General features: G+C 48.4%; 1 protein-coding gene across 9 annotated transcripts in view; it reads left to right on the forward strand.

The window, feature by feature from the left end:
* Positions 1–270: 270 nt before the first annotated feature.
* Positions 271–25,033, forward strand: part of Odf2 (outer dense fiber of sperm tails 2) — a 38,076-nt gene continuing 13,313 nt past the window's right edge. For 2 of the 9 annotated variants that reach the window (XM_050155012.1, XM_050155020.1), the window contains exons 1-13: positions 271–434; positions 2,722–2,812; positions 3,946–4,071; positions 9,630–9,800; positions 10,699–10,859; positions 11,702–11,831; positions 12,321–12,452; positions 20,594–20,665; positions 22,127–22,198; positions 22,285–22,401; positions 22,696–22,881; positions 23,189–23,298; positions 24,175–24,310. In XM_050155012.1, coding sequence (XP_050010969.1) covers positions 271–434; positions 2,722–2,812; positions 3,946–4,071; positions 9,630–9,800; positions 10,699–10,859; positions 11,702–11,831; positions 12,321–12,452; positions 20,594–20,665; positions 22,127–22,198; positions 22,285–22,401; positions 22,696–22,881; positions 23,189–23,298; positions 24,175–24,310 — 1,668 coding nt within the window. Of the gene's footprint in view, positions 435–1,357; positions 1,502–2,721; positions 2,813–3,508; positions 3,678–3,945; positions 4,072–9,629; positions 9,801–10,698; positions 10,860–11,701; positions 11,832–12,320; positions 12,453–20,593; positions 20,666–22,126; positions 22,199–22,284; positions 22,402–22,695; positions 22,882–23,188; positions 23,299–24,174; positions 24,311–25,033 lie in introns of those variants that run through there. The other 7 variants (XM_050155015.1, XM_050155013.1, XM_050155014.1 and 4 more) reach the window with 7 other exon arrangements.

The raw sequence follows: 25,033 nt of genomic DNA on the forward strand, positions 1-25,033 counted from the left end.
TTTCCTACTGTGTTTCGAGCGGGGCGCGTTAGGGCTCAGGAGGACCAGGGCAAAAATGGCGGAGGGGACGCGGGGCTCTGAACGGTGGGACAAGATCAGGCTGGTCTGCGCGGGAGGCGTCGCGCGTCTCCCTGGCGACGGGCGGTGGGCCGGCCGCGAGGCCCGGAAGTGGGCGGAGCGTCCCCAGTGGGGCGGGGCATCTCTGTGACGCTGGGGGCAGGGCCTAAATGGCGAAACCCGAGGGGCTCCGGGGGGGGTTTGAACTGGCCAATGGGCGAGCTGCCGACCGGTTGTCGGAAAAGGAGGCGGAAGCGGGGAGGAGCCGCCGCGGGAGCCGGACTTCATCCGCCGCGGCGTCTCCATGGCACGACCCTGGCCTCCGACTTCAACGACTTCATAAGGAGACGGTTCTGGGCGCAGCCGTGCCGCTCTTGGTGAGAGGCCGCGCGGCGGGGCGGGGCGCAGAGCGCCGCGGGTTCAAGCCCCGCGCTCCCAGCTTGGGGCTGGCTCGACCGGACACCGTCCCCGCGTCCAGGCGCGTTCCTTTCTGGGTCCGAACCCGGCCCGCCCCGCCCCTCGTTGGGCGCGGGCCCGTCCTCCTCCCGCTAACGGGCGGGCCGGCCGCCTCCGTCCTCTCCGGGCCGTCGGCAGGGCTCTTTCCCTCCTCTGCTGCCCTCGGGCAGGGCTGCGCCCTTCTATGGGCAGAACCCCATCCCCTCTTGCCCGCTGGTGGGTGGCCGTATGCCCCAGCCTCCCAGGAGGCCATTCCTGCTCCCTGCGGCCTGGGCCGCAGCAGTTACGTGTGCTCGGGGACCCTCCCAGCCAGCCCCGGGGATGCGGGCGGCCTTGGAGCTACCCCGCAGTCCCCGTCGCCCTGCCCTGACCGCCGCTCCTCCCTCTCCATCTATTGGTTCTCCACGGTCGCTATTCTGCCAGGAACGCCCCTTCACCTAGGACACTGTTGCCCGGGCACCGCCCTGACTATCCCTCCATCTCCCTGCGCGGGTTCCCGCCCCTGGGGGCCCACTTGGGGCCTAGCGGTTCTCACCTTCTTCGCACGCCAGCCAGCCGTCAGGTTTAACCCCTGGTAGCCATCGACCCGCTCTACTTCCCGGGTGGGGCTTGGGCATGCTGGTCGTCGTCCCCCCTTTCAGTGACGCGCCCCCTCACTGTCAGGCCGCGCCCTCCACCTGCCTCCTGGCAGCGCACTCGGCACCCCGCAAGTCGCTCAGCCTCTCCTGTCTTCCCCCCTCCCCACTTTGGCAGGACAGTTGCTGTGCGACTTGGACAGTAGAGGAGCGCCTCCCAAGTTTTCATCCAACTGCCACCCCCAAAGCTTCCACCCTCCTCCCCTCAGAGAGAGGACGTTTGATGCCTGGTCCTTGAGATTCTCATTGGCAAGCCCCTCTGTCCCCCTGAGCAGAGCCTGCCGACCCAATTGCCCACCTTTGCGGCTTTGATGCTTAGCCATGTCTGCCTCATCCTCAGGCGGCTCCCCCAGGTACAGCCAATGTGGGGGGCGCCTTTGCAGTAGGGCAGGGAAAAATGGTCAGGGCTCCCCAGGCCAGGCTCAATGGAAACTTGTCTTCAGTTTCCTAGGTACTGAAAGTCTGGACTAAAAATGCTTATAAGTGACTTTGAATAGCGAGTAGTAAAGACACACTGGCTCACCCCGCAGCTTTAACCCCCCCCTCACCCAAGACACCACAGCTTTCTAGTAGCAAACAGGATCACTCTTGTCTTAATGGAGTATTGAGGTCTGAGTTCAGCTTGGCTCAGATTCACTAGGCAACCAAGGTTGTCTTTAAACTCTTGATTCTCCTGCCTCTACCTTCCGTGTGGTGTCTTGAAAGCATTTCCCACCATGCCACTTCTAAACTAGTGTCTTTAAAGTGAGCAGAAATGGTACAAGTAAGTAGAAGGGGGAGGGGAACCGAGTTCCTAGTTTGGACAGTCTTCCAAATGACAGTCCAGTTCAGTACATAATAATTTGTAAGTGAGCTGAGCAAAATGCACACTGTGGTGCTGTTCTTTTTCATGGTTCAGTATTTCCCCCACGGGTTTGTGAGATCGGCAAAAGGCTGTTTGGGGACTGTGAGGAGACAGTGGGCTGTTAGATTTGATCATTCCAAGCCCTTCTCCCCCAGTGTGGAGTTGTTGGCTGGACTGCTCATTCTGGAGCATGTTGCTGTCTTGCACATCTCGCTTTGGGCTGTGGGTGTGCAGGGAAAGCTCCTGTAGAGCAGGGAGTGGACTGCACCAGACGGGGTTCTTCACATGCTCAGGCAGGGGAGTGAGCCTTGAGTCACACTGACTTTGCTCCTGCGTGGAGTGCACTTGAGGTCTCTTAGCTTAGGTTAACCTGTGTTACAGACACTGACCTGGGGATCATCACTCTTGTTTGAGACTAGTACCTTGGCAACTTTTTTTTTGGTCACCTGATAGGATGACAGGTAGGCTTTAGCACAAGGTCACAATACATGTGATGCGATGCAGGTTAAAAGGCCAGACCAGCCGAAGACCCCCTCGCCTTGTTTCCATCCTATTGCTGGGCACACCATGCGTGCCTTATGCTCATGTACAGGGAGCCAAGGGATTCGAGACTGGTTCTTCCGGCTGCCAGCGCAATAGCCACCACATGCAGTGTGTCATCTCCTAGGAGCCGAGACATAGGAGAACCCTGGTTTTCTGCTCATAATCTGGCTCTTATGCTCGGTACAGGTTTCCATCGTGTGGGAAGAACGGAGTAACGAGTCTCACACAGAAAAAAGTCTTGAGAACACCCTGTGGCGCACCAAGTGTAACTGTGACGGTAGGTAACCCTGGCAACAACACTGTCAGCATGCTCCTGCAAGCCTTGGCTGGCGGCTGCCGAGACTGTCACGGCCCAGGTGCTTTGGATAGAACTGTCAAGCATGGCCTGCTTGCTGATGAAATGGCCGGGTGTGAGGAGGTTGTCTTCATGTCCTTCTTCCAGGAAAATGCCAGCATCTTTAAAAAGGAGAAAGAAAATAAATAAAAAGAATGAGGGGAGATGGGATAGGAGCTGCTGGTGGCAAGGCACCTGTACCTGGGTACAATACGACCTTGCTCATGTTTTCTTTAGAGTCTACACAACCTTCTCATCCTTGGCATTCCCACTAGCCACCTTTGCCCTAGTATCTCACTTGCATGTGTCCTGATTTATTCTATCCCTTAACCATTTTGTGTGCTTCCTGTGCTAATTTGCATGCATGGTTGAAAGATTCAGCTTTGCAGCTGTCCAGCACAGTAGGCTTGGGTGGAATTGCAGCTCTGAGGAGCCCCCTGCCGCTTGCCTTTGGGTTTTTAGAGAACCCTGTTCCCAGTGGACCGGGAGGCCTTCAGCTGGAACCTCTGTGTAGTCTGCCTAAGTGACACTCCTGCCTTGCTTCCTGCATGCATGCCAGTAGTTGGTAGCTGTCTTGCTCACTTGGTGGCTGTGTTTTCAGGTGTCCCAGAAGCCTCTGGGCTTTGTTTTCATGTCCAGTTTACTTATCCACAGATCAGCCTTTTTTGTGTTGTCCTCCCCCGCCTGCCAGAGGTGAACTATGAAGGACCGGTCTTCAACGCCCCCCTTACATGTTCATGTGGATGAGAACACTCCTGTCCACGTCCACATAAAAAAACTCCCGAAACCATCAGCAGCCAGCAGCCAGGTAGGAGCATGGCAGTGGGACGAGGTCACAGCTGTGGATCAGGGCACTGTCTCCTGTCCCAGCAGCCTCCTCACACTTCTGACTCCAAAGGTTTGGGAGACACTCAGACTTCTCTGGAGGTCACTTGCCTGGTTAGAAGGTAGGCCATTGTTCAGCAGCCGCAGTAAAGTCACCCAGAAGAGGCACCCTGCAGAGGTGGTGTACCACCAAAGTGGCACTAGGCAGCTGGGCCTCCTGGAAATGACTCTAGTTTTGTCTCTTTCCATAGAAATCTCATAAGCGCGGAATGAAAGGGGACACCGTGAATGTACGGCGGAGTGTCCGGGTGAAAACCAAGGTACCTTGGATGCCCCCTGGAAAATCATCTGCCCGGCATGTGGGATGCAAGTGGGAGGTAGGCTCAGTCTTGTTCAGGCTTCTCTTCTTGAACTGGTCAGTCAGATTCTAGCAAGCCTCAGACTTGGTATGATTGCAGAAATTCCAACAAGCTTACTGAGTGCCTTACTGAACCCTGACAGCATGCAGCATTACTTAGGTCCTTGCAGCATTGCTATGTGGTAGGTCCTGCTGTTTTAGCATAGAGTGGAAACGGTTGGGAACTGACTTCCCTGGAGTCTTAGAGAGCAGCAGAGCTGGTCTTAGGACTCTATCTCATTTTGGAGACTGAATTCAACCTCTGCTTTGCCAAATAGATTTATACGTCTGTCATAGTATCTGAAGCATAATTAAAGCTAAGGTTGGGCATGTGTGCAAGTGTACATATACAAGTATATAAAATAGCCAAGAACACGTGGCCATATGGATGGTGCAAGCATATCATCCACACTGCTTGTAGAACAGTCTCGGGGGGGAAAAATGAATTGCCTTCATTATTAGTAGCCAAGAGAATATGTGTCTTATACCTTAACAGTGTTTATCCAAGTACCTGCTCAACTACCTACTCACTCTTCCAACCATCCAACCATCCACCTATCCACTCATCTCCCAACCCCAGCCATCCCTCCACCACCACCCCTACTTAATCATCCAGCCAACAATTCATACACAGTACATTATCTGAGGCTTCTACCAGGCATACCAAGTGTTGCCAGCACAGGGGTTCTAGCTATAAAGCCTGGCAAGACATGCTTCTTTATTCATTTTAAGTGCATTGCAGTGAAGAAGTCTATGATAAGAAAAGGCTGTGTTTTGAACAACACTCTCATTATCAGAACAAGGCTCAGCGGGCTACGAGTGGTGCTCACACCTTTAATCCCAACTCAGCACTTGGGAGGCAGAGCCAGGCTGATCTCTGAAGCCAGTCTGGTCTACATAGTAAGTTCCAGGCCAGCCAGGGCTGCATGGAGAGACCCTGTTTCAAACATAACAAAACATGATCTTTTAGAGTCAGTCTTTTTTTTTTTTTAATAGGTTGTTTCTCTGAAAATGAGAAATCCAAAAATGGATGTAATTCTGACATTCATGATCACACCACACGGATTTGATTCTTTGTCAAACGAGAGGAATCTGGGTATCCTCAGCAGTGCCTGGGAAGTGTTAAGAATAGCATAACACCACAAGGCAGATGGGCATTTCTGCCTGGGATGTGGCTAAATGGTAGAGTGCCTGCTAACATGTGCGAGGCTCCTGTAAAAGATACTGGTCACCCAAAAGAAGGTTGAAATAAAAATGGTCCCTTAATATTGTTTTACTACCTCAGTAGTAACCATTGAAAAGTAAATTTGAAACACAGATGTGGTCAGTGTTTGTAATCCAGCACTTAGGAGGCTGAAACAGGAGGGGTGCTTAGAGTTAAGAGGCCAGCTGGGACTTAGTGAGGCCTTATCTCAAAATCAATCAATAAATAAATTGGAATAAACACAGCACGGTATCATTTGTATTGATGGGTAGGGAGTTTAAGGCACTGGAGAGACAGCTCAGTGGGTAAGATCATTGACTGCTCTTCCAGAGGCCCCGGGTTCAATCCCAGCACCCACACGGTCACTCACATGTCCTAACTCCAGCTCTGCTGCTTTCTGTAAGACTCCGGCAAAGTCAGTTCCCAGCTGTTTTATGTGATAACCCTCTTCTGGGCTCTGCAGGTATGAAAAACACATGATGTATAGACACACAGGCAGGCAAAACAAATTAAATGTTAGTAAATCTAAAAAAATAAGAACAATAAAAATAAAAGTTTAAAGACAGGAGTGTAAAAGCTCACAATTATACCCCATGTCCTCAAGCACATACCCCATCAACTTTTTTAAAAAATGATTTCTTTATTATTATGTATATAGTATTATGCCTGAAAGCATGCCTTCAGGCCAGAGGAGGGCACCAGATCTCATTACAGATGGTTGTGAGCCACCATGTGGTTGCTGGGAATTGAACTCAGGACCTTTAGAAGAGGAGGCAGTGCTCTTAACCACTGAACCATCTCTCCGGCCCAACTTTTAAAGATATTTCTGTGGTTGAGACAGGGTCTCACAAAGTTTAAGCTGGCTTCAAATTCCATATGGAGTTGCGGATGACTGAATTTCCTTTTTAAAAGATTTAGGCTTAAAAAAAAAAATCTTATTAGCCTGGCGGTGGTGGCGCACGCCTTTAATCCCAGCACCTGGGAGGCAGAGGCAGGCGGATCTCTGTGAGTTCGAGACCAGCCTGGTCTACAAGAGCTAGTTCCAAGACAGGCTCCAAAACTACAGAGAAACCCTGTCTCGAAAAACCAAAAAAAAAAATCTTATTTTATGTGCATACATGATTGCATGTATGTCTGTGCCTAGTGCCCATAGTGGCCTGTGAAGGGTGGTAAGTCCCCTGGAACTGGAGCTACTGTGGGTGCAGGAGTCATCGAGCCCTCTGGAAGAGCAGCCATGCTCTAATTCTGAGTCATCTCTTCAGCCCCAAGATTCATTTTTTGTTATGTATATTGTGGGCGTGTCCTCTTGCATGCAGGTTCCTGAGGTGGTCCGAGGCTTTGGATTTCTCTGTAGTTGAAGTTATGTACAGTTGTGGGTACTGGATGTGGGTACTGGCAACTTTACTCCAGTTCTCTGAAGAACAGAACACCCTCTTATGCCGAGCCATCTCTCTCCACCGGGGCAGATCATTTTATTCTTACTTTTTGAGACAGGGTCTCACTGCTTATCCCTAGCCGGCATAGAACTCACTGTGTGGATCTGGGTGGCCTCAAAATAATAGCATCTTCCTGGCTCTGCTGTGTTTTAGTTTTTGATTTTTGGTTTGTTTTTTCTTTTTCTTTTCTTTTTTTTTTTTTCTAGACAAGAAAGCCTTGTTTGTCCTGTAACTCCATCTGTAGACAGTTGGCCTTGAACTCAAGAGACTGGCTTGCCTCTGCCTCCTGACTTGCTGGATGTGCACCTCTGCCAGGCTTCCTCTGCTGAGATTAATGGTGTGTCCCACTGTGCCCAACCTTCCAACCTTTTTCTCTTTTTGAGAGAGGGTCTTTATTATATAATTCTTTGGCTGTCCTGGAACTCACAATGTAGGCCATGCTGGCTTTGCCGTTCAGAGATCACTTGCCCTCTGCCTCATGCTTACTGAGATTAAAGGCCTGTGCCACAAACGTGGCTCCTGACTTTGTGTTTTTTTTTTTTCTCTCTCTCTCTCTTTCTTTTCTTCTTTTTTTAAATTTAAGATTTATTCATTATGTATAGTGTTCTGTCTGTGTGTGTGCCTGCAGGCCAGAAGAGGGCACTAGATCACCATGGGGCTGCTGGGAATTGAACTCAGGACCTCTGGAAGAACAGCCAGTGCTCTTAACCTCTGAGCCATCTCTCTAGCCCAAGTCCTGGGCTTTTAAAAATTAAAAGTTGTGTGTGTGTGTACACATGACAGTGAGAGGATAGCCTCTAGTGTCTTTCTTTGGGAGATCTTCAATTGGTTTTGTGTGTGTATGTGTGTGTGTGTGTGTGTGTGTGTGTATGTGATAGGGTCTCACTGAACATGAAACCTGCAAGTAGGTGAGGCTGGCCGGCCATTGAGCCCTAGGGATCCTCTAGTCTCTGTCCCTCCAGAGTTCTAGTCATAGGCATGTACCTCTGAGCCTGGAAATTTTTTTTTAAGATTTTATGTATATGAGTGCTCTACCTGCATGTACATCTTTATGCCAAAGAGGGCATCAGATCCCAGTATAGATGGTTGGGAGCCACCATGTGGGTGCTGGAGAGCGTATCAGATCCCCTGGAACTGGGGTTAAAAAGAGGTGCAAGCAGCCCTATGGGTGCTGGGAGTAGCAGATACTCTTAACTGCTGAGCCATGTGTCCGACCCTTTATTTAATTTATTAATCCTGAGTTGGATTAAGTAAAGGGTCTCCATATACTAGGCCAGCTCTACCTACCACTGAGCTATACCTTCAGGCTATTGCTGTTTCTGAAAATAGAGTTGTAGTCATACTCTAAATATTCTCTTCTCTTTTTTCAGAAGTAGACTCGTTCTTTTGCTCTTAGTAAGAATTGAGGCACATTTTTCTTGTGACTGCATGCGGTATTTCTGTAAGTTTTCTGTCTTTGCATTACTAGGGATTAAAGCTAGGGCTTGTGATGCTTGCAGGTGCTCTGCCCTGAGCTATAGCCCCAGTTCTGGAAACGTATCTTCATTATGCATTTTTCTTTGTTGAGGTCTTGTTAAGTGGCCCAGGCTAGCCTGAATCTCTGGGCTCAAGAGATTCTCCTGCTTCAGATTTAGCAGTACTGGGACTAAAGGTGTGGTGTTATTTTTTATTTTTTGTTTCTGAGACAGGGTCTCAAGAAGTTAGGACTGACCTCGAACTTGTCATGGAGGATGACCTTGAATTTATGATCCTTCTGCCTTTACCTCTCAAGTGCTAAGATTACAGGCGTGTGCCACCACTCCTGTATGCCAGGCAAGTACTTTACCATTGAGCTGTAGCCCTTTTGCATTCTTGTTGTTTTTGTTTTTCCAGACAGGGTTTCTCTGTTTAGACCCAGTTATCCATGAACTCGCCTGTAGACCAGGCTGGCCTTGAACTCACAGAGGTGTGCCTGCCTCTGCCTCCCGAGTGTTGGGATTAAAGACATGCACCCCCACTGCCCAGCTCCCATTCTTGTTTTTTAGAAAATATTTTATTTTTATTTANAGAGTATTTACATGTGAGTGTGTGTGTGTTCATGGAGACCAGAAGAATATATGAGATTCCCTGGAACTAGAGTTACAGGCAGTAGGGAAACCTCTGATGTGACGGGAGCAGAACTCTGGTCCTCTGCAAGGTTGTCCACAACTCACTGCTGTGCTGAGCCAGCTCTCTAGCCCTGTTACTCCTTAAGTTTTATTTTATGGATGTTTGCCTATGTATGTAACGTACCATATGTATGTCTTAGAAGCCAGAAGATGCATGACATCCCATGGAATTTGGGAGTCAGGGTTTCTTTGTGTAGCCCTGGCTGTCCTGGAACTTGCTCTGTTGACCAGGTTGGCCTAAAACTCAGAAATCCACCTGCCTCTGCCTCCTGAGTCCTGGGATTAAAGCCATGTGCCACCACATCTCTCTCTCTCACTCTCTCTCTCTCTCTCTCTCTCTCTCTCTCTCTTCTTAAAAGGTAGAGATTCCTTTATGTTTTCTGGTCTGGTCTTGAACTCTTAGGCTCAGGTGATCTTCCCAGAAGTCTCAACCTTCCAAGTAGCTGGGACTATTCAGGCATACAGCACTCAAACCTGCCTTCTTTATAGCTTAACATTCTAACCCATGCCTTTTCTTTCAATGTTAGAAATTCTTCAAACTCATCATTTAGACTTGGGTAGGTAATGTTCCCCTCAGAGGGTCTGGAGCGGTTGGTTCCTGGGCAGGATCTCTGGGGTTGGCCATTGGCTTGTGTTGGCTCTGCCTGTCACCTTGGCAGTCAGCAAGCCTCCAGCGCACAAATAATTATAGTGGAATTCTGTCAGAGGGTTGACCTCAGCCGCTTATGTGTTTCTCCCCCCTTCACATCAGAATCCACCTCACTGTCTGGAGATCACACCACCATCTTCAGAAAAGCTGGTCTCGGTTATGCGATTAAGTGACCTTTCTACAGAAGACGACGATTCGGGTCACTGTAAAATGAACCGTTACGATAAGAAGATTGACAGTCTAATGAACGCGGTTGGTTGTCTCAAATCTGAGGTGAGAGTGCTATGGGCTGGACAACTAGTACCCCAAGAACAAGCGGGATAGGTTAAGCAGATTAACCTGTGGAGGCTTCCTTCAGGCTGCCTCTCTGGGGGTCTCCTGTCCCTCGTCAGCAAGCCTTCCCAGGGCATTTATTTGGAGAGGTCATTGGGCAGCTTGAGTTTCCTCCATATTAGAACTCTCTAAGAATACTAAGCTTTCTCAGTGCTCTCAATGGGTGGCAGATGTGATTACTGCAGCCGGTAAAGCTGGTGGGGTTAGCCTCCTTTTTGTTTGTGTTTTGAGACCATCTATCAATGTTGGCCTGCCTTGAGCCATCTTCCGCCTTCTGAGGGCCACTTCCCTGGCTTAGTGCTCCTACCCAGAGGGAAGGCCTGTAAGACAGGGCCCAGCCTCTGCTGCTTAGACGGCTGAAGAAGAGCAGAGGAGACAAAGGAGCCTCTCAAGCGGCCCCTGACCAGGAAGCAAATGGGGCTGGCATTAAAAGCCAGGTCCTTAGTACCGAGTGCCTGTGTCTTTAATCCTCCACTTATCGGAGGACCTACCTTCCTGGAGAACTGAGATCTAACTTTCCTGACAAGCAGGGGCCCTCCTATTTCCATAGCCCACTGTCCTTTTTTTGTGACATCTTTGCTCCTGTGGGATGCCAGCTCTACTACTCTTGCTGGCAGCCCCACCCCTGCCAGCACGCATCACTGCTTCTTTGTACTCAGGTTCTTCATGTATAGACTGGATGGAGTGTCTGTCTGGAGGACAGTCAGTGTTTGTGTGAAGGTTCACTGAGACAATGCTTGGAAGCTCTAGCACTCTTCTTAGAAGGGTTAGATGTAACAAAATGGCCTCAGGGAAGAGCTGTCCCTTCAGTGGCCCTTTCCTGTGTCCCCTTTCCAAGGTCAAGATGCAGAAAGGCGAAAGGCAAATGGCCAAAAGGTTCCTGGAGGAGCGAAAGGAGGAGCTGGAGGAGGTAGCTCATGAGCTGGCAGAGACGGAGCATGAAAACACGGTGCTCAGACACAACATCGAGCGCATCAAGGAGGAGAAAGACTTCACCATGTAAGGAAGCCTGGATGGGCTATGGGCCCAGAGGAAGGCAATGGAGGCAGCAGCCCTGGGAGTGCCTGTGGGAAGCCATCTCGGTGTGGTGGTGTAGGTTGCGGCCAGAGAGAACTCCTTTACACAGAGGCCTTGGGGGAGACAGGACTGTTGCAGGAAGGCATTGAACATGAAATGCTGGGAGCCTTCAACAGACTGGGTATCGTTTATCTCAAGCAATAGAAAGTAGGTCAAGACTGACTGCAGAGGGCAAAAGTGTCTCAGAGACGGCAGGCTGTAGAGTTAGCATCTTTTTTCTTTTTTCTTTTTCAGTTGTAGGTATAGACTCCAAGGCCTGAGCATGCTCAGTGCCTTACCCTTGATCCACAACCCCCCTAATCTATTGGGTAAAACTTTGAGGATGTGGGGACCGCTTTTAAAAACTGAGCAGTGACCAGGCATGGTGGCACATGTCTGTAGTCACAGCACCAGGAAGGAGATCCAGGATTGGGAATTGAAGGCCAGTTCCTGTGACACAGCAAGTCCCAAAGCCAACCTCAGCTCCATGAGTCCAGAGTGTGTGCTGGGAAGGGAGATGAACTCAGGAACCTGGAGACAGTCTTGACAGTCAAAGTCATTGGCTATGGCATGATAGCTCTGGCAGAGGCTCTGGTTTAATGTCGAAGCAAGTATGACTCTGCTCTCTTCTAGAAAGTCACCTGGGTAGGACTGGCTTCCTGCAACCCCTCTTCATTGTTTCCTAGCAGAAGGGAGTTTCTCAGGCCATTGTGAGGTGGGCTTCAGAGCTCTGGACAGGCTGGGCCCTGCCATCGCTCAGGAATCCTGTTTTTTTTTGGCCCTAGGCTTCAGAAGAAACACCTACAGCAGGAGAAGGAGTGCCTCATGTCTAAATTGGTAGAGGCTGAAATGGATGGAGCAGCTGCTGCCAAGCAAGTCATGGCCCTGAAGGATACCATCGGGAAGCTGAAAACCGTAGGTGGAGCCTTAGGATTGGGTGGGTGGGGCTGCGGTGGGGAGCTTTACGCAGTCATCAGGCTGACTTTATGACATCTCCAGGCTGGGGGAGGGCACACCTAACTGCTCAGTCTCAACACCCCCCTGCACTCTCACTTCCTGGGCCTTGGTCCTTGAAGATGACCTCTGTTGATCAGGGCATCTGAGGAGACCAAATCATGGGTCACTTGGGATCACAGTGAGTCAAGGCATGTGGTTGATTCCTGCAAGTGTCAGCCACCATGTGTTGTCATCTGCCTTTCCTCCTGCAGGAAGCCTGCCCTAACCATACACTGAGCACTCCCATCCCTCTCTCCACCTCTCCCCTTCCCCAGGCCTACTCCAGGAGACCTTCCTGCCCTTGGCCTCCGTGGCTCAGATCCTCTTGTCGGGCTTCCTGGTGCCTCCCCCTTCTAACATTGCGTAGACCTGTCCCCCTTGCGCCGTATAACTCAGCTTCTCCTCCAGGAGAAACAGATGACTTGCACCGACATCAACACCTTGACGAGGCAGAAGGAACTTCTCCTGCAGAAGCTGAGCACCTTTGAGGAGACCAACCGCACCCTCCGAGATCTGCTGAGGGAACAGCACTGCAAAGAGGTGAGTGTCTAATCTGGTGCGACTGCAGTGTGCCTCTCTCTCTGCCCTGCCCTGTCTTGGAATCCTGCTTGGTTGTCTCTAAACAACTCTGTGAGGCCAGGCCTGAGTGGGAGAGAGAGTCAGGAAGTCACTGATGTAAGTGTTCAGTGCTGTCTTGAAGCCAAGCCCAGCAGCAGAAAGACATCAGCAGTCAGAGGCCAGTTCTGGGAGAATGGGCGGGAAGTCCTGGGCCTCATTTTCCTGTTCTCCTCTTTTCTTTGTTCTTTTGCCTCCCTCCTCTTTCTCCCTTAATTACAAGCTCACAGTCTTGCAGCCTCAGCTTTCAAAATGCTGGCGTTAAAAGTGGAGCCCTATACCTGCCTCAGACTGCATTACATGTATGGTGGAAAAATGAGGACTGGCTAGGCTCCAAAAATTGCATGGTGTCACTTGGACTACATCATGAGATGGTGTTGCAAATAAACATTTTAAAAGGGCAGAGAAGCTGGGTGGTGGTGGCACATACCATTAATCCCAGCACTTGGGAGGCAGAGAGGCAGGTGGATCTCTGAGTTCAAGTACAGCCAGGGCTACACAGAGAAACTCTGTTACAAAAAAAACAAAAAAATAAGCTTTGCGGTGGTGGCACATGCCTTTAATCCCAGCACTCGGAGGCAGAGACAAACAGATCTCTGTGGGTTCAAGGCCAGCCTGGTCTACAAGAGCTAGTTATAGTACAGCCAGGACTGTTATACAGAGAAACCCTGTCATGAAAAAAAAAGAAGAAAGAGGGGAGGATGGTGGCTGAGAACAAAATAGGGAAAAGAAGCTGGGAGGCTTCTAGGTTTAATCCATATTATTTCATGTGTGCATGCATGTGTGTGCATGGCTGTGTACACACATACCACAGCAACATGAAGATAAGAGGACAGTTTTGTAGAGTTGGTTCTTCTACCTTTTTGTGGGTTCCAGAAGCCAAACTTGGGTCATCAGGCTTACATGGTCATAGTAAGCACCTTCCCCTGTGGAACTATCGTTTGGCCTCTTCTATTTTATTCTCAGAGGGTCTCACATAGCTCACGCTAATCTCTAGCTGCAGTCCACCTCTCCTGTGCCCACCTGTTGGTGGGAAGGGTTGAGAGCCCCCACACCTGGCTCTGATGCTCCTGGAACTCTTTTGTAGACCAGGCTGGCCTTGAACTCATAGAGATTGCCCTCCCTCTGCCTCTGCCTCTGCTTCCTGAGTGCTGGGATTAAAGGTGTGCACCTCCACTGCTGGCTCTTTCTTTTTTTTTTTTTTTTAAAGATTTATTTATTTATTATGTACACAGTGTTCAGCGTCCACGTATACCTGCAGGTCAGAAGAGGGCACCAGACCTCATTACAGATGGTTGTGAGCCACCATGTGGTTGCTGGGAATTGAACTCAGGACCTTTGGAAGAGCAGTCAGTGGTCTTAACCTCTGAGCCATCTCTCCAGCCCCCACTGCTGGCTCTTTCAACAGTTTTTTATGTTATTAACCTGAATCATCATGTTGCATGGTGGGTCTTTTGAACTTACTATTTTGTAGCTGAAATTGTTTTTAAAGATTTACTCTGTGTGTGTGTGTGTGTGTGTGTGTGTGTGTGTGTGTGTGTGTGTGTGCATTGCCTACAAAGACCAGAAGAGGACATCAACTCCCTTAGAGATGGAGTTACAGGCATAATAGTGAGCTGCCATGTAGGTGGTGGGAACTGAACTCAGGTCCTATGGAAGAGCAGTATGCACTCTTAAGTGTTGAGCCATCTCTCCAGCCCTGGGACTGTCCTTGCTCAGTATCTTACAGTTGCACCTCTTCTATCTGGTCACTACTGTTCTCTGCCCTGTATTTGACTCTTGTAGGGTCTGTATATGAATGAGGTGATATTGCCTTTGTCTGTCTCTGCCTTATTTCATTTAATATTGTTTTTACTTTTGTTTTCTTTTATGTATATGGGTGTTTTGCCTGTAAGTGTGTCTGTTCACCGTGTTGAAGCAAAGGTCTCATCCTGTTTATAGCTCAGGCTTGCCTAGAACTCATCTTTGACCTCAAACCCAGAAGAATTGTGCTTCAGTCTCTCAAGTGCTGGCAGAGCAGGTGTCAGCCACCATGTCCAGCTAACACTTGCATGACTTCACTCTTGTCCTTCAGTCTAATAAGGATTTCATTGCTATATTCTCATTGTAATGAATCCCTTCTGTTGATGGACACTTGGATTGTCACTCTATTTCTGACAAATTGTTGATATCTATCATCCTGTTGTTCTCAAAAGATTCCAAATGGGCATGGTAGCACAGGAAGATTGCCAAGGCTGCACAGTGATTTTCCAGATTTTTTGAGAATCTGTCTCAAAAAAATAAATAAAAATAAATGAAAAGTCTAGAATATGTTTCAAAATGTTTCTAGTTATAAACAAATTCTTCTCTAAACTAGTTATACTTGCTTAATTTCTGACTTGGTGATCTAAGGCAGGTAATTTCATACCTTAGTTTTTCTTCTGAGACGTGCGTAGAGCACTCACCTCTCAGGATTGTGCAGAGATGGGAGGATTATGGGTGGGGCCAGGCCTGGCACATTGCGGCTGCTGTGGCTTTTCCTGGAGGAGTGTGGCACTTGTAGAAAGCTTCGCTGTGACCACTTTGTCTTTTCTCTTTTGGGGAGCAGGGAAAGTTTGGTTTTGTTGTTTTGATTTTTGCTTTTTTGATGCAGGTGCTGACACAGTAGCCCTTGCTGGCCTGGACTTCACAGTGTGGACCTAGGCTAGCCTTGAACTCCTGGTTACAAGTGTGTGCCATTACCCTCAGCTTTGATTTGGTTTTGGATTTGAGGCAAGGTTTCATGGGTAGCTGAAGTATGACCTTAAATTCCTGAATTTTGTGTTTCTGTCTTAAATGCTGGGGTGACAAGCCAAGCCCTTGGTTCTGCTTTTGCTTTGAGATGGGTCTTAGCTCTCTGTGTAACCTAGGCTAGCCTTCAGTTTTCTTTTTTTAAACAAATTTATTTTGCCGGTCAGTGATAGTGCACTCATTTAATCCCAGCACTTAGGAGGCAGAGGCAGGTGGATCTCTGTGAGTTTGAGGCCAACCTGACAGTCAGGGCAACACAGAGAAATCCTGTTTCACAAAATCTTAAAAAAAAAAAAAGATATTTTATGTGTATTAGAGTCTTGTCTTGTCTGCATGTATGTATATGCATACATGCCAGGCACCTGCAAAGGCCAGAAAAAGACGTCAGATTGCCTAGACCTGGAGTTTAGAACCGAACTCAGGTCCTCAGTAAGAGCAACAAGTGTTCTTAATTGCCAGGCCATCTCTCCAGCCCCTTACCTTTAATCTTTTTATTTTTTTTAATTTACTGTTTTAAATTGTGTGTGTGTGTGTGTGTGTGTCTTTTGGGGGGCGGTATGTATGTGAGTGCAAGTGAGTGTATGTGGGTGTATGTATGAAAGGTCAATCAATGGTCAGAAGCCTAAGATCCCCTAGAATTGGATTGACAGGCAGTTGTGAGCTGACACATGGGAGCTGGATTCAGGTCCTCTGGGAGAGCAGAGGACTCTTAGCCTTTGAATCATCTCTCTCATCTCTGGCTTCCAATTCAGTGCTTGCCTTTAGGATTCCAGGGCGGCACACCAGGCTTTTCTCCGTTTATGACTTAACCTCTATCATCCTGGAGTCTGTCTCTTACTGGATGAGAATACTCAGCCACTTCATTTCCCACTCACAGCTTGTGTGTGGGCTCAGGGCCTACCTGGGGGATGTGCACAGTGTTTGGACCACTGCTCTGGCTTTGTAGTCTGAGTCCACTTCAGGGCCTAGCCCTGCCCTTTGTAGCTGTGTGGCCTCAGGTTCTTTGCTTGTCCCAGCCCCACCCTAAGCTATGAAGTGAGAGAATGCCACCTCGGACACGAGTGGAATGTTTTGGGGAGTACAGATGGTGTCAGGAGCCTGAGCGCAGCAGCTGCAGCCTTTCTTTCCTGTCCTTTTGAGTGACAGGCTCACTGTGTGGCCCAGTTTGCCATTGAATGTTCCATTCCCCCTACATGAGCCTCCAGGTGCTCAGTGCTATCGCTTGTCAGTTCCTAGGTCTTTAGAAAATGGCATCAGGGTACCTGGGGAATAAGAGTGTGAGCCTCCTTCAAGGGATGCTTTGCCTGTCAAGAAGCAGACAGGGGGCAGTCATAGAGCTGCAGTGAGTGAGAAAATGGGCAAGGAGAAGCAGGTAGTCATCAGGAATTCCAAATGACTGTCGATGTTTAAGATGCTGAATCATAGTGGGGCCATACTGGTGCTACCTTCAATCCCAACGTTTATGAGACAGAGCACTAATGAAGCAGAAGTGTTGAAATAAGGGCAGCGGGGCTGCGTCCCCAGCACCCCAGCCGCCTGCTAGCTCATGCCCGAAATAACAACACACAAACTGTATTCATTTAAAGACTGCTTGACCCATTTCTATCTAGCCTCTTCTAGGCTAATTCTCACATATTAATTTAGCCCATTTCTAATCATCTGTGTAAGCACCCCAAGGTGCGCTTACTGGGAAGATTCTAGCCTACGTCCATCCTGGGTCAGAGGAGCTTCATTGCGTGCATCTGCCCGGGAGAGCGGAGCATGCCTCTCTGTCTGAGGCCTCTGGCTCTGAGAGGAGCTGCATTACTTCTGACCTCACTTCCTCTTCCTACCAGCATTCTCTTCTGTTTACTCCACCCACCTATGTTCTAACCAATAAAATGGGCCAAGGCAGTTTCTTTATTATAATTAACCAATGTCCTTCCTCCATCACAGAAGCAGGTAAATCTCTGAGTTCAAGGTCAGTCTGGTCTACACAGCGAGTTCTAGGAAAGCCAGGGCTACACAGAGAAACCCTGTCTTGAAAAACAAAACAACAAAAAAGATGCTGAGTCTCCCCGATAATTAGGAAAGTGTAAATTAAAATAGCACTAAGACCATGGCTAAGACTGTGACTGTCTGGGACTGGTAGAGTGGTGAAGCAAGCATCAACTCCTGTAGTGACCACGTGAGTTAGTGCTTCCCTCTTTCTGTATCATTCCAAGAGACCACTCTCCATGCCTCGCTGAATCCATCGCCTCATTGTTTGCAAGTACAAACCCAAGAGCAGCCCAGTTGCCCAGACTGTAGGAGGAGCTAATGTAATGGATGATTACAGACAAAGTGGGCCAGAGAGACAGCTCAGAGGGTAAACATGCTTGCTGTCTAACTGTGAGGGTATGAGTTCAAATCCCCAGAACTGGGTAGAACCAGTGTCTATAATCTGCTGGGGAGACAGATGTAGGGATAGGAAAATCTTGGTAGCTTAAAGACCAACTAGCCTGAGTCAAGGTAGGAGATGACATGTATACAACCATGCACATGCAAAAAGATGAGGGTTAGGGAAAGGCTTTGAAAGTCAACAGATGTTAGCTGGTGGCATGGGCTTGTAAATCTCAGCAATCTGGGAGGCAGGGGCAGGAGGATTGTAAGGATCTCTGTAGGCCAGCCTGGGCTACATAGAGATCCTGTATGAAAAAATAACTAAGTGTAAAATATAAAGTTAGGGACTAGAGAGATGGGTCAGCAGCTAAGAGCATTTGTTGCTCTTGGAGACAACTAGCATTTAATTCCCAGCATTCGGGTCTGGTGGTTAACAGCCTGCAATTCCAGGTTGAGGTCATTACGGTGCTCTTCTGGCCTCTGGGCACCTGCACACATGATGTGCACACAGATACATAAATAAAAACCTTGGGAGGTCCATCACCAAGGAGAGTTCAAATGTGGTGGAAATACATCGCAGCTCTTTAGTGCATGAGGAGCATGAATGAGGTCCTCAGTTCAATTCTTAGCACCAGGAAAGAACGTTAAAGCGGTGGCAGGTTAGAGACAGAAGATAGGTTGGTGGCTGTCAAGGACTAGAGGGAGGGTGCAGTGGGGAATAGGATTGCTTTGGGGTGATGGGAACGGTAGTGATTGCAGTGCACTAAATGTTACTGCTGTATGCCTTCCAAGCTAAAGTGCCAAGTTTATTATCTATTTTACCACAGTTAAACAACAGCATACCCCAAAGTCGTTAATGTTTTCACTTTATTACTTTTGCCAGCGTGGGAGGGGTGTAATTGACCAATAAGAACAGTATATATTGCAGGGGTTAGGCAGATATGTGTGTTGGAAAATGGTTACCACAGTGAAGTCATGAACTTTGTGTGATGAGCACTTGTGCTCTGTTGGAGCAAATGGCGTATGCAGAACAGTACCATGACGTTTCAGTCATTGTGGACGACACATTAAGAGATTAACTGTATGGCATTCATATTTATGTCCTCATACAGCCTTTTAAAAAATAAAGGTCAGGCTGGAGAGATGGCTCAGCAGTTGAGAGCACTTGTTGCTCTTGAGAGGAAATTTGGTTCTCAGCACCCACATGGAGACGCATAATCAGTCACCTATAACTCCAGTTCCGGGGATGTGCTGTTACCTTCTTACTTCTCAGGAACTGGCACAAGTATATTCATGCAGGCAAAACAGCCATATACATAAAATAAAAGCTGGAAAAAGAAATCAAACTGTAAGGGGACATGGTGACACAACCTGTAATCTTGGCACTAAGACAGTCGGGGAGTTCAAGGCCAGCCCAAGCTAGTGAGTCCTAGGCAAGCTTAGCCTACGGAGTGAGATAGTGTCTCAAAAAAACAAAAAACCCCACAAAATTTCAGGTTGTAACACATAAAATGGTATCATTCTTTTTTTTAAATGTATTTATATTTTATTTATAGGTTCTCTGTGTGTATTCCTGCAAAACAGAAGAATGCATCAGATCCTATTATAGATGGATAGATGGTTGCGAGCCCCAATGTAGTTGCTGGGAATTGAACTCAAGACCTTAACTACTGAGCCATCTCTCCAGCCCATGATATGATTCTTTAAAAATGGCATAGCCCCTGCCCACTTTGTTAAGGAAAGATAAATGACTGTAGATGCCCAGAGGAGCTAGAGAGATGGCTCAGTGGTTAAGTTCAATGGCTGGTCTTCCAGAGGACCTGTGTTTGGTTCCCAGTACCCAACCTTACAACCATCTGATACCCTCTTCTGGCCTCTGTGGGAACTATGTGCATATAATGCATAGAGACACATGTAGGCAAAATGTGTGTACATAAAAAAAATGATATAAAATGAAGGGGCTGTAGTGGTGACTTTGTGCTGAAATAAAATAAAATGAAGGGGGCTGGAGAGATGGCTCAGAGGTTAAGAGCACTGACTGCTCTTCCGGAGGTCCTGAGTTCGATTCCCAGCAACCACATGGTGGCTCACAACCATCTGTAAGGAAATCTGGTGCCCTCTTCTGGCCTGCAGCATGGAGGCTGAACACTGTGTACATAATAAATAAATAAATAAAATGAAGGAAGGGGCTGTAGCGGTAACTCTGGTTAAAAAGCGCTGGCTGCTCTGCGGAGACCTCAGTTCATTCTCAGCATCCACAGGTGGCTCACAACCGTTGGTAACAACAGTGTTATGGGATCTGATGCTGTCTTCTGATCTCCATGGGCACCTGACATGCACTTGGTACACAGGTACACATACATATATACAGGTTAACAGCCTTACATTGTGGCTGGAGAGATGGCTCAATAGTTAAGAGCCTTAGTTGATCTTCTGGGACTTCTGAATTGAATTTTTAGCATCAACATGGTGGCTCACAAACACCTGTAAGTCCAGTTCCAAGGGATCTGTTGCCATCTTTTGACCTTTGTGGGCACCATATACCTATTGTGCACAGACACACACAGGCAAAACACCCATATATATAAGATGAAAAAGAATATATAATTTTTAAAAAACATTAAAGTAAAATGAGCTAAACAGTGGTAAGTTTCTCTGTGTAGCCCTGGCTCTCCTGAAACTAGCTCTGTAGATTAGGCTGGCCTTTGAATTCACAGAGATCCTCTTGACTCTGCCTCCTGAATGCTGGAATTAAAGATGTGTGCCACCACTGCCTGGCATATTGAAATTTTAATAATATTCATGACTTTATAATGACACTGTATTGGTATATATTAGTATATATATGGCTAGACATTGTTTATGGAAAGGAAAATAGTGAGATGTAGACTCTATGCTTATTTAAATCTTGGGTTTTCTTTTTAACCGTGCTGAAGGATTCCGAGAGACTAATGGAGCAACAAGGTGCATTACTGAAACGTCTGGCAGAGGCGGATACAGAGAAAGCGGTAACCACCACACCCTTGGGCACTCCAGTGGGTTAGGTGCTAGAGGGCTGGGCGTCCCAGAACAGAGCTGCTGAATAGACAGCGGGGCTGGAACCCCGCATCTGCCATTTGTCTGGGTAGTATTTTGTGATCTATAAAATGGGTTGGCACCCGCTTTGTTGCCTTCTCTGCTAGACTTACCTAGCTAGCTGATCACTGAAGGGCTCAAGGCACAAAGTGAGACCCCAGCATGAGGGATCATTAGTCCTCTGGCCTTATAAAACCTGGATTTATTCTTTGGATTCCCAGCAGTCAAAAAGTACATACTGCCAGGTGTGGTGGCGCAAGTATTCTGGAGACAGAGGCAGGCAGATTTCTGTGAGTTTGAGGCCACCTAGTCTACAGAGTGCGTTCCAATGCAGCCAAGACGACAGAATAGAGACCCTGACTCTAAGGAGAAAAAAAAAAAGTACACACCTTTCTACTTCACAGCCCCTATTTTATTTATTTATTTATTTATTTTTTAAGTATAGCCCCTATTTTAGAATTCTCTCCCAAGGCTTCATGTTCTGTGAAACTTGAAGCTGTGCAAGATGTTAGTTCGTGAGTGCAAGGAACAAGCATGGGCAAATGTTGTGGGCAATTGACCTGGGAACTGCAAGTTCACCAGGCTTCTTCTCCAAGATGGTGGGAGCCTCTGGTATTGAATGGTCTTCTATGTCTCTATGAGAGGGAAGGTAGGGAGGGAAAGGCCTTGCTGCTTGACCAGTGATCATCATGGAGGATGCCAATCTGTGTGCCTCTCCCAGCTCACCTGCCCTCACATTATTGGAGTGTGTTTCTTCATGAACCATCTCTTGCAAGGTGAGGAGAGAGAAAGAGGAGAAAGACAAATACAGATTTGAGAAGGAGTAGAAGTTGAGGGATACTCACATTGCTTTTCCCCCACTCACAGCTTAGAGGCTGATCAGGCTCAGCTCAGGTGGTCAAGATGCTGGAACATCACCAGCTGTTCCAAAAGATGGGAAAGATTCAGTAGTATTGTGATAAATGTGAGATTTTAGGGTACAGAACAAAATGCATTTAAGACTCATTTTGAATGTTGGGTGGTTATTGATGAACAGAAGTGTCAGGGGTTCTTTGAGCTTTGTGCTATTCTATATTTCCTAGTTGACATCACCATTTTTAAAACCAAAAAACATTTTAAAAAATTACTAGGCCCAGCGGTGGTGGCACTTGGGAGGCAGAGGCAGGTGGATCGCTGTGAGTTCAAAGCCAGCCTGGTCTACAAGAGCTAGTTCCAGGACAGACTCCAAAGCTACACAGAGAAACCCTGACTCCAAAAACCAAACCAAAAAAAAAAAAAAAAATTTACTATAGGTTAGGTGCTCCTGCCTGGGTCTCTGACAATTGCAAGTGACTTTCTGTGTTGAGAGGCCCCTGTTCCCAATTCAGAGACATGTGACTCTTGTTTTTTCCCAGCGCCTGCTGTTACTGCTGCAAGACAAGGACAAGGAGGTGGAAGAGCTCCTCCAGGAGATACAATGTGAGAAGGTACAGTTTAGCCCCCTTACTGTGAGGAGCCGTACTGCACGGTGCTATGCTAGAGCTGGCTTCATTACTTTCTCTTGTCTCCCAAGGCTCAAGCAAAGACAGCATCTGAGCTCTCCAAGTCCATGGAGTCCATGCGTGGGCATCTACAGGCACAGCTCCGATGTAAAGAGGCTGAGAACAGTCGCCTGTGCATGCAGATCAAGGTGCTTGCTGGCTCCCAGATGGGGCAGGGAGAGGCTGTCACTCTTAGATTTCTCGTGACTACATGAGGGAAGGCATTAGTCTCAAATGCTTTCCAGGCTCCCAGGGTGGCTGCTCTGCTGAGTCACTTGAGTATCTAATGATTCTAAATGCTCTCCATGGTCAAAGGGACCCAGAGGGCCATGGCTCTGGTGTCTGTCCCAGTAGGTCTGAGTTCTTACATCTCCCTTTCTCTCTTCTCTGCTGCCATACCCCCTTGCTGTCTTTTCCACCTCTTCCTTCCTGACTCCTCCTAGAACTTGGAGCGGAGTGGGAACCAGCACAAAGCGGAAGTGGAGGCCATCATGGAGCAGCTAAAGGAACTGAAGCAAAAGGGAGACCGAGACAAAGAGACCCTGAAGAAGGCCATCCGAGCCCAGAAGGAGCGAGCAGAGAAGAGCGAAGAGTATGCTGAGCAGTTACACGTGCAGCTTGCCGACAAGGTGCCAGTCCTGCCCCCCTCCAACACCTGTTGTTGGCGTGAGTGAGTGGGGTGTGGCTGGGGAAATGGAGATGATTGAAGGACAAGAACTGACGCACATCCATCTTGAGGGAAGGATGACTTGGGATCTGCCCACAGGATGCAATGTGATGCTGGAAGCCTGGGAGCTCAGTTTGGCTTTCTCAGTACCCTTTCATCTTGAGAAAGGTGGTAGCGGGAGGCTGGGTCTATCTAGGTTAGCCCACCCTACCTGTCTTCAGCCTAAGTGTTGAGAAGAGGCTGACATTCCTGCTGTCCTGTGTCCCCAGGACCTTTATGTTGCTGAAGCTTTATCTACTCTGGAGTCATGGAGGAGCCGCTACAACCAGGTTGTGAAAGACAAAGGAGACCTCGAATTGGAAATTATCGTTTTGAACGAGTATGTCTTTGTGTGAAGAGGGGAACTAAGTGAGGGACTTGAACAGGTGGAAGGAGCACGGGGCACTGGGGTCTCAATGTCATGAGACTGCTGTGGTCTCTACAACTTGGACTTGTAAACTGGGCTGAGATGTGGGCAGCCCTGTGCCAGGCTCTGGCTCTAGCCCCGGGCCACTACTCCATTTGTCTAGCACGTGAGAGGCCCAGGTCTCTATCACCTGAACTGTAAACATCCTCAAGGGGATAAGATACCCATCCCAGAGTCCCAGCCTGGCCCTAGTCTCTGCAGCAGGACATGGGCACACAGTTGTCTTGGTTTTCTTGAGGGATGTGCAGCTAGTCCCTGTGCATTCTCCATTGTCTGCCAGTTGGCTCCTCAAGCCTCTCTCACATAGTCAGTCCAGTTCTTACCTGTGATAGCCATGTGTACACACACAGGAACAGTGCTGTGGGGACAAAAGGCACATGTGCCAGGTGCCTGGGGATGAGGCCTACCTGGGTAGTCCTTACCAACTACCAACCTGGAACTTGAGGGAAAGGTCTCAAAGGAGTTAGTCCTAACACGAAGCAAGGATGGGGAGAGAACTATCTGGTGATGCTGAAAGCTGGGAGGGCCTGTGTCTCGGCCATGCGAGGTGGTCAGAATGGACACACTCACAGTCATCCCGGCTAAATGGTAGCTTCCAGAGGAGGTATTATGGGAACTGTTTTGAAAGGCTATTATGTGGAGGTAGAACACTGGGATGGGAAAGCTGTTTCTTGGTGTGGAGCCTGGGGAGCAGAGAGGCAGCCTGCCATGAGGTGGAAATGGTCTGTGATGGGGATGAGCTCCATTCCCATGAAGGTCTGGGAACTGATTCTATTGCCGATCTTCCAGCCGGGTGACAGATCTTGTAAACCAACAACAAAGCTTGGAGGAGAAGATGCGGGAAGACCGGGACAGCCTTGTGGAGAGACTGCACCGGCAGACCGCTGAGTATTCTGCATTCAAGCTAGAGAACGAGAGGCTCAAGGTCTGGATGCATCCTGGGAGCTAGGAGGCCAAGAGCAGGCTGGCCTCAGTGGGCCAGATGAGCCCGAGGCAGCGTGCTCTGGTGCCTCACTCCCACTGCTGCCTCTTACTACTGCGGGCATGCGCATGGGGGGAGGGGGGGGCCGGGCATCGTGGGAGTTGGCAGTATCTAATTTATTGCTGCAGCTCCTGAGTTGAGTCCTGCTGAGAATGTGCTAACTCATGTGAAATGCTCATATGATGCATTTGGATACATTTGCAGTACAGAATTGACTTTGGCCTTAACCATGGCTCTCTAGTGGTCTGCTGGGTACCTCACACATTTTCATTTTAGCCTTCCAGTTGTATGTGGACTATTTTTGGTCAATAAGGAAATTGGAAATAAGGACATTGTAGCTTATTTGTAGAGCTCTTGCCTGGCAAGCCTGGGATTCTAGGTTTGATCTCTAATCTGCCAAAGATAAAAAAGAAAGCAAGGCTTAGCCAAAAGGTGGTGGCACACACCTTTAATCACAGCCCTCAGGAGACAGAGGCAAGCAGATCTCTATGAGTTTGAGGCTAGCCTGGTCTACAATGTGAATTTCAGGACAGTCAGGGCTACACCGAGAAACCCTGTCTTGAATAATCAGAAAAAAAAGAAAGAAAAAGAAAGAAAGTCTTAAAAAAAAAAGAGAGAAAGAGAGTCACACAGGGTTTTGCTCGAGGAACAATTTGGAGTTGGGAT

Source organism: Alexandromys fortis, unplaced genomic scaffold (genome assembly GCF_014885135.2).
Source record: "Alexandromys fortis isolate MF-2015 unplaced genomic scaffold, M_Fortis_MF-2015_v1.1 scaffold_72, whole genome shotgun sequence".
NCBI classification, from domain to species: Eukaryota; Metazoa; Chordata; class Mammalia; order Rodentia; family Cricetidae; genus Alexandromys; species Alexandromys fortis.